The sequence below is a fragment of the Pterocles gutturalis genome, unplaced genomic scaffold (genome assembly GCF_000699245.1).
Source record: "Pterocles gutturalis isolate BGI_N339 unplaced genomic scaffold, ASM69924v1 scaffold5846, whole genome shotgun sequence".
Lineage (NCBI taxonomy): Eukaryota > Metazoa > Chordata > Aves > Pterocliformes > Pteroclidae > Pterocles > Pterocles gutturalis.
This window is the reverse complement of record NW_010102834.1, coordinates 62,861-70,853: the sequence shown is the minus strand read 5'-3', so window position 1 is coordinate 70,853 and position 7,993 is coordinate 62,861. Positions and strand designations below refer to the sequence as shown.

General features: G+C 49.5%; 1 protein-coding gene across 1 annotated transcript; it reads right to left on the bottom strand.

The window, feature by feature from the left end:
- Positions 1–315: 315 nt before the first annotated feature.
- LOC104471186 (heparan-sulfate 6-O-sulfotransferase 2) lies at positions 316–2,078 on the bottom strand. Its single transcript, XM_010086435.1, has one exon. It carries the CDS (start codon positions 2,059–2,061, stop codon positions 1,321–1,323), a length of 741 nt encoding a protein of 246 aa, XP_010084737.1. The 5' UTR covers positions 2,062–2,078; the 3' UTR covers positions 316–1,320.
- Between the last annotated feature and the right edge of the window lie 5,915 nt (positions 2,079–7,993).

The following is a 7,993-nucleotide window of genomic DNA, read 5'->3' as shown; positions in this document are numbered from 1 at the left end:
AGGGCTGCGGGTGAGCCCAGTCCAGCTCCAGATCCGCACCCTGTGCCCCAGCAGAGCCGGGCTGGGAGTGGGCAGCTGCATCCCCGTGCACCATGCAGCCTTCTCATCCTCTTATAACTATGGCTATGGTAAAATCGGTTTCTGTCATTTTCAGTCACCGCTCATCTCTCATCGCTAAAAAGGGCTCAAGAGTGTAGAAAAAAAAAGCCTTGTTCTTATCTGGTGTAGCAAAGATTTACTGGAAGTAAATCCTAATTCAAGTGTAAATCTACTTCTTCCATTGAGCAATTCTCTTTGCAATATTGCTGGGATTAGAGAGTTTTATGACTTTTTAAAGACACTACACAAATATCCGCAACATAATTTCATCTAGTTTATACCACCAATTATTAAGGAATGATAAATTCAGCATTTTGTATTCTAATGGGTAAGAAAGACTTAAAATTAGACACTGCCACAAGATTATAATTTGGAAAACATTTTATGAAACATGAAGATGTGCTGTATGTTTTCCAGAATGGTTAAAATCATACTGCCCTGAAAAATTCTGGAAACAGTGTCTTTAATTGAGTTGGCATTGAGTTCAGAAAAGTATGTATGTCACTTTTTTTTTTTTTTTGTTAATATGAGATAGACCAAGCTTAAAACTCTAAACAGCAGTAGGTAGAAAAAGTTTAAAATTTTAAATATTTATATAACTAGAGAAATTTACTTCTATTCCTTTTAAAAGCCAATATTATACATAAAACTAGTCAATATTTTTCCTAGACCTTTATTGTTCCCTTCATCGTCCATTCATTAACTTGGTAAATATCATAAGCAGTTGGTGCCCTTGAAAACACATTATTAAAATAAAATTAAGATAAAATCAAAGGGAAAAGGTTTTGCTTATATACTGCATTGTGAGAGTATGCTAAATGCTCATTATTAGGAAAGGAGTTTGCTTCCCAGATGGATTTCAGCTGAGCATCATAAACATTTTCCAGCATCCCATTTTGTACTCATAACTAATTTAAGGATTATTTTTTTCCTTTTCTTTTAAATAAACGTCCAAGCAACCATTTCCAATGAGCCTACTTGGCTCCTGTATTTCATAAATAATCCAACGAACCTAAAAGGGACAATTTAATTACACGCTAAGATTAAGTGTTCCACGTACAGTACAACATTTACTGCAAAGGCAACTGCAAAGGCAACATTTTAACCTCTTTTTGCTTCAAACCCTTGAGAAGCGTAATTTGTTTGGACTGCTCCGTTGTCTCTGATTTGCGGGTTGGGTTGAGTTCTGCTTTGCTTTCGGTGTCCGGCGGGTCCCCCCCACTACCGCCGCCACCGCTCCACGTTCCCAATGTAGTCAGTGCTGGAGCTGTTCTCGCCCTGCTCTCTCAGGCGCGCTTGCTTCGCCCTCAGGATCTTGCGCTGCTCCTGGCGTTTCCGCCGCGCTTCCTGGTGCTCCTTCTGCCGCATGTACTGGTACCGCTGCAAAAACAGGTCTTTTGCATAATCGTACAATTCCATGTCTAAAAAATTGAGGGCCTCGATGCGCTGCTGAGTCTGCTGGTCTATCTCCACGCTGGAGGCCCTTGTGCTATTGTACTGCGTGAACGGCGAGATGAAGTTCATGTTGAAAGTCTTCTCAAAGAGATATTGAGTCTTCCGCTGAAATTCAGTCAGGCCAAAGAAGGCCATCCGCTTCAGGTTCTCCTTGGCACTGTCCAGCAGAACCTTATTTCTCTGCTCCTCGGGCATGACCGACAGGTTGTAGCATCCCACCAGGCTGAGGTCGGACAGCATGCGGACCTGGCGGTTGTTGGCGAGGTTGTAGGGGCAATCCATGAACTCCTGCAGGGAACAGCCTGACCAGTCGTCCCCCGTGTAGCAGCTGGGCAGCTCCTCGGTGGTCGGGGACCGGCCGTCGCAGACGTGCAGGGACGCCTTCCATGTTGCTCCTCGCTGGACGTGGCGCCATTCGCTCAGGTATCGGGAGACAGGGTCACGCAGAATGGTGATATAGTAGAAATTCCTGCCAAGGGGAGAGGAAGGCAGAGTGTTTAGTCCCATGTGTCTCCAGCACAACAGCGCATTAATGCTCAAAATCAATAAAAACTTAGAGATGCACTTAAGAGGCTTTCAGGAGCCCTGCTGCAGAGTGCTCCTCCACGTGCTCACCTCTGCAGGGTGAAGGATGGCTGAAAACTCCCCGGGGGAGCAGGAAGGGTTATATCTACCTGCACACATCCGTCTGTGTTTAACGAGTTTTGCCTCTCAGAGGTGGAAGGGAACCCCGAATTTCCCTCTGTGTAGTTGCCCACATGGCAGCAAGCTCCCGCCGGGTACCTCAACTGATGCGCTCCCCAGATCCTGGGAGAATAATCAAATATCTCCCAGGGGGAAAGCCTCAACCCAGGGAGGGTACAGGTAGCTCTGACTTTATTTTCCTTGTACAACAGAGCTGGACTGACAAGTTTACATAGTCTGCAAAAAGCTCCTCATACTAGCTTTCGTGGTGAGCAGCCGTGGGTCTCCACCGCACGAGCCCCAGTGCAGTGTTACACCTATGAGGAAGACATTTCCTACAAGACTTTTCCTTTCACAGGCCAGATAAATGAGCTGTGCCCAGAAGCCCCAACCCACTTGCACTGAAATGAGGACCTGGGAAAAACCCATGCAAATCCCGTTTTATCCTCCTGCCTTCACCTGACACAGGACTGCAATGACGAGAGAGAAGAGATAAGTGAATAACCAGAAATTAAAGGATGCATTACCGTATTTTTTGTAAGAGAAAACGTTTCCAAGGGAGGTGCTGGCTTTGGTTTGGAGCAACAGGATGGGGGCACGCATGGGGGTCACACTGCCACAGGGAACCCCGTCAGGCTGCGAGCTGGAGAAGCTGCAAGCTCAACCTTACGTACAGCAGCATTAAGAGATCACTCTGGGTTGCACATTAACATCCACCGCCAAACACCACGTTGTCCACTGTCAGCAGCCTGACGCCATACACACTGAGCTCCTCACACCTCCTTTAGTATGACCATGACCTCAGTGATGATGACAGAGGTACACGCTGTCAGGATACCAGCGATCTGCTTAAGCAAATGGAATTCAAGTGGCTCAATAAGCAAATTGTCTGTCCAGGGAAGGCCATTCCTCCAGGACAAGGACACAAAGGAGCACATGCCCAGGAGACCCAAGTCCCCTGGGTGTGAGCACCATGTCCTTGGTGCTGCATAAGGTTAAGAAGGGGCATTCATTTACTTTCCCGGGTGGCATCATGACTGGCCACCCCCCAGCCAATCTTTTGTTCCCTGTCGTTTCCTTCAGCAGAAAAGCCACTAGATGTCAATGTTTTACAGAAAATTGTCTTTGGGCGGATTAGAAGTGAATCACAAGCACAGAAAGCATCTAACAGCACTGGGAAAGGAAACCTGGAGAGTCGCCATTTCTCTTCCCATTTAAAGCATCCAAGCTCATAAATAATTAAATAAGTAGAAAGTACAATAAACTTGCAAAACCAAACAAAGTCAAGGAGCCCAGTGCAGCATCAGCAGCCGGACACAAAGGCACCTCATGGTCGGAGAGCTGGGACACCACAATCAGCACTGTCGCAGTCCCCACGCTCACCCTGGTGCCGCTCCCCAGCTTCCAAGGCTTTGGCCACAGGTTCACACAGGTGAAGGGAGCCAAAGCCCCCACCATGACCCCAAAGAAGGTACTTTTCTGCAAAAGTGTCATTAAATTATTACACCGTGAAAGCTGGAGTTAAGAGAGAGCAAGGACAAAGCTGACTTTCACATCACACACCCAGAGCAGCAGCCAACAACCTCACGTTGTCCCTTGCAAAGGTGGGAAGAGTTTCCCTCTGTGTCATCTGAACAGGTCTCTGGTGGAAAACCTAACAGGGCAAAAGGGCTTTCCATGAGCACCATTGCCCCAACGAGCCACTCCGACGAGCAGGAGCTGACCTGGTCCCTCCTGTACACCTGACTCCTTTGGTGCAGCAATGACCCAGCCTTGTGGGGGTCTCTGACATGGGGAAATGCAGCATCTCTGGGACAAATGCAAGCCCCTTCTTAAACTCCTGCCAGGACCCTTAGACCTAGTTTATTGGGATACTGCACTAAAACAATGACCTGACCCTCAGGCAATAACAAGTTAGTGCCAAATAGCACTAACCTCTATGCTAACCACAGCAACTAACGCAGAGCAACACACCTCTGATGGAAGAAGAGGCAAAAGCAAAACTCCACTTCCCCCAGAGCACCTTGTACAACCTGGCCCACCAGCAGTTTGGCAAGGCTGGGAGGGGAGTGGGGTGCAGGCATAGGGGTGCTGTCAGCTAAGGGAGAAGGCCAACAAAACCATAAGCTCTAAGGTCATCACAGCAATCGATGGGGAGTTAATGCAAGAAGGGAAACAAATCCTGAGCCAAGATCGATACAGCGAGCATTTCATCATAGCTCAAACTCTTCAGCCTCTCTCCCTTCGTGCTCTTTGGTCTCAGGCAGTGACAAAGTGCTTCCCTTGGCTGCTGTTGTAAAAACAAAAGAATGAATAAAAACTTGTATGTTGGCAGAAGAAACTGTGTTGTAACAGATCACCATCACCCCAGGTGGCCAGCAGCCTCATCTGGGCAGATATCTCCATCAGTGCCTGGCAGGGGAAAACACTCAGCCAAAGGAGACCAGGGAGAGGAGGCTGAGTAAAGATGCACACTGGACTCTGCAGTGAGCTGGAGGTCTCTGGGCTCCCTCCAGTGCTTCGTGCCCAGGAAGCCAGGCCATCGGCAGGGATGCTTCTGGGATGCCCCAGTCGGAGCCCATATCCTGCCTAGCCTGAGCACGGCTCCCTGCAAACGGGCTCCTGGCTGTTATTTATACCATGTTGTTATTTTCCAGATGAATCCTGCTTTCAAGACACAACTTACAGAGAGATGCTTTGTCAGCTGCTGGGCCAATCTCAGCTATTTTGTGTCTTTCTCCCTTTCTTAAGTTTCCCTGTTAAAATTCTACTGAAAAAGGCGCTGTCCCTTTTGGGAACACCAGCTTCTGGGTTTGCCCCACGCCACTCTCATCCAAGTTAGAAATCACATCAACTCCAGAAAAGCAGCCACACTGCTCTGCGTTTATCTAAACTGAGCTTCAAAAAGTCACAAAAGCTTTAATGCATCATCAAGCCAGAGCCGTGCCAGACATAGATTCGGCCATCAGCGCTTAGAGCATCCTTCTGCTACAACTGGGAGGAGGACTCAAAGCTTTGCAATCATTTTTAGCTCTGTACGTAACAGTTTGTTCTTTCTGTTATCTTCACAAGGGGGTGTTGAGCTCTTGCCCATTCCTTGAAGCTTGTGCTTCACAGCCGGAGACAACGTGTTTGCAGGTAGAGCTCAAACTTTACTGTGACTCATCCCTCCAACTTAAAGAGACGCACTCTTCAGAAACATGGGTTTTCTAATAAAGTTGAGCTGGATGCCTATGAAGCAGAGAACAAAAGGAGCTCGCAGGCAACTCAGAAAGTAGGTTGACGCTGGAGCCATCAGGAATGTGAGATGGTGTGACAGTCACTTGCTCCTGGTATCTCCCTGCACACAGCTATTCCCTGAGGAACGCAGGGACCGAACAGTCCCACGATGCTGAGTTTGCTCCCCACGCTGCATCAACCCCCCTGCTTATCACATCACTGCAAGGTTGAAGCCAGAGCATTTTTGGGAGCTGTGAATTATTTGTGCATGATCCATTACTGCAGAGGAGCTCAAGAAAGGTCTGAGGCTCCCGTCAGACAGACGCCCAGCTAATAACTTGCACCATCTGCCGGGGTGTGAAAGCTGGGCTTTCTTGGTGCTTCGATGCTTCTACCCATGGGTGGGACAAGGAAAATGGGAAAATGTCAGAGACAGGCAGGGTGATGTGCTGGAAGCCAGAGGTGAAGAGAGGAGAGATGTGCTCAGCCTCCCCACAGCCAAAGCACCGCCAGCCCTCACGCTGCATCCTCCTAGCACGCCAGCTGCCACGCCGTCCCGGCATCACTGTGGTGCCAGGAAAGTCACAATTCATCTACGGGCCAGAACCACAGCTCCAGCTCCCTGTGAATGACCCAGAATGGGCACCATCTTTGGGGTGCTCCCACGTGAACACTCCATGGCTGGTCCCAGGGCACTTGAATAACCTGTGTGGTGATGAAGATGCTTGCTCCTCTTCCTGCACTGCTGCCCCAAGTCAGCATCCCAGAGACCCCACAGGAGCGACGCATGCCGGACTGGGGGGACAGTTCAAGCCCCTGCCTGACATACTTTTGCTATGAGACGACTTTTGCTAAGATAGGATGGCTTTTGTTGAAACAGACCAAGAAACATGTGCTGTCAGTGGATAAACCTGCTTTCAGCTGTCCAGTTCCTCAGCCCAGAGCAGCCCCCTCTCTCCTTCCTGCACAGCCCCTGGAGAAAACACAAAGCAAACTGAAACCTCAAAGCCCTCCGTGAATTTCTTGAGGCATTTATTAAGACTGAGCCATCTACTTGCTTTGAAGGATAATTCTGTGGTCACATAGTGCATCTATGCCAGTCCCTTCCCCACCTCTGCCCAGCACAGGGCCTGAATGAGAATCCTTTTTTTCCAATCTAATGATTTTTTTAAAAAGCATCCTTGTAGCAAGCTTCTAAAAGCAACATTAAAGAAAAAAAAAATAAACTGAAGTCAAAGTGAGGAGGTGTGAAACCCCAGGGGATGACAGCGCTGAGTAAAGCCAGAGACTTCAGACCCCGGAGAAGCTGCCAGGGAGGGGACACAGCTGCCCGCGCCACGGCACTCGGGAGGCTCATCCCGTGCACAGCTGTTCTGCCGAAATAATGTGAGGAAGGGGGGATCTTGCTTAAGCATCGAAATGGGTTAGGACCTCCTGAAGTAGGAGTACATCTCATCCCAGCCCAATCGCCCCAGCTGTGCAGAGCCGGACTGCACAGCAGCAACAACCAAGGTGATGCAGAGGGAACAGGGCTACAGCCAAACCTGTGGATGGAGAGCATGGGGAAGGCTGGCAGCTCCCTTCCCTCCTCCTTTGCTGTGCCACAAGCTCCCCTGCCACCAGAAGCCTGGCAAAACGGACCGTCAGCAGCTGAGCATCCATCCTAAGGGCCTGAGAGCAGTGGGCTGCGTGCCGGCGGCGAAGGGCTCACCACAAAACTCTTGTCTAGCTGCTGTAACTCTTGCACTTGCTCCCAGGGCACCTTAACCCTGATGGAGAGGCTCTGAGCAACTGCTGTGGGGTCCAAACAGGGCCATCTCCATGAAGACCACAAGTAGGGCTGGCTTCAGCTTGGTACACCTGAGCCCCTTCGGGTCAAAATTCCCACTGGTGCCAAGGCTGAGGAGTACTGATCCCTGCCAGAGGACAGAGGCTGCCGTGCTGTTTAATTGCTTGTTGGGGTGGAGGAGAGCTAGAGGTGAGATGCCGGCAGCTGTCACGCCTTCAGCCTGGAAACCTGAGCCTGGCCTGATGGAGCCATGAGGTAAGGAACTGGAGAGGGCAGCTGAAAGCTAAAATCCACTCACCATGACATCCATTAGCATATGGATCTGTAGGTGAGGGATTGAGTGATCTTTTCCCATTTCTGCTGAGAAATAAGGCTGTAGCAAGAAGGGCTTTGTAGGCTAGAGGAGGTGAGAAACCTACAGCCCTTGCACAGGGAGCACCACAGCCCCAAGAACACCCCAGCCTCCCTGTGCCCGGGCAAACTAACCCAAGAAAACACAGCTTTAGTGCAGGGCTGAGCAAGCAGGACTATGACTTCCAGGGAACATACTGGGGCAGTCCCATTCACCCAGCAAAACTAAGGCTACCCTTTAAGCTGGCTCAAGCACACCAGTTTCTATCTAGGTCAAGCTCATCCAGATGGCAAGCCTGGCTGGGATGGTTTGGAGATGCAGACGGGTTTGGGCAATGAATGGGAGGCAATTTTACACAAGTGCATCCATCGCGCTGGGTGGAGATGGTGGAGGAA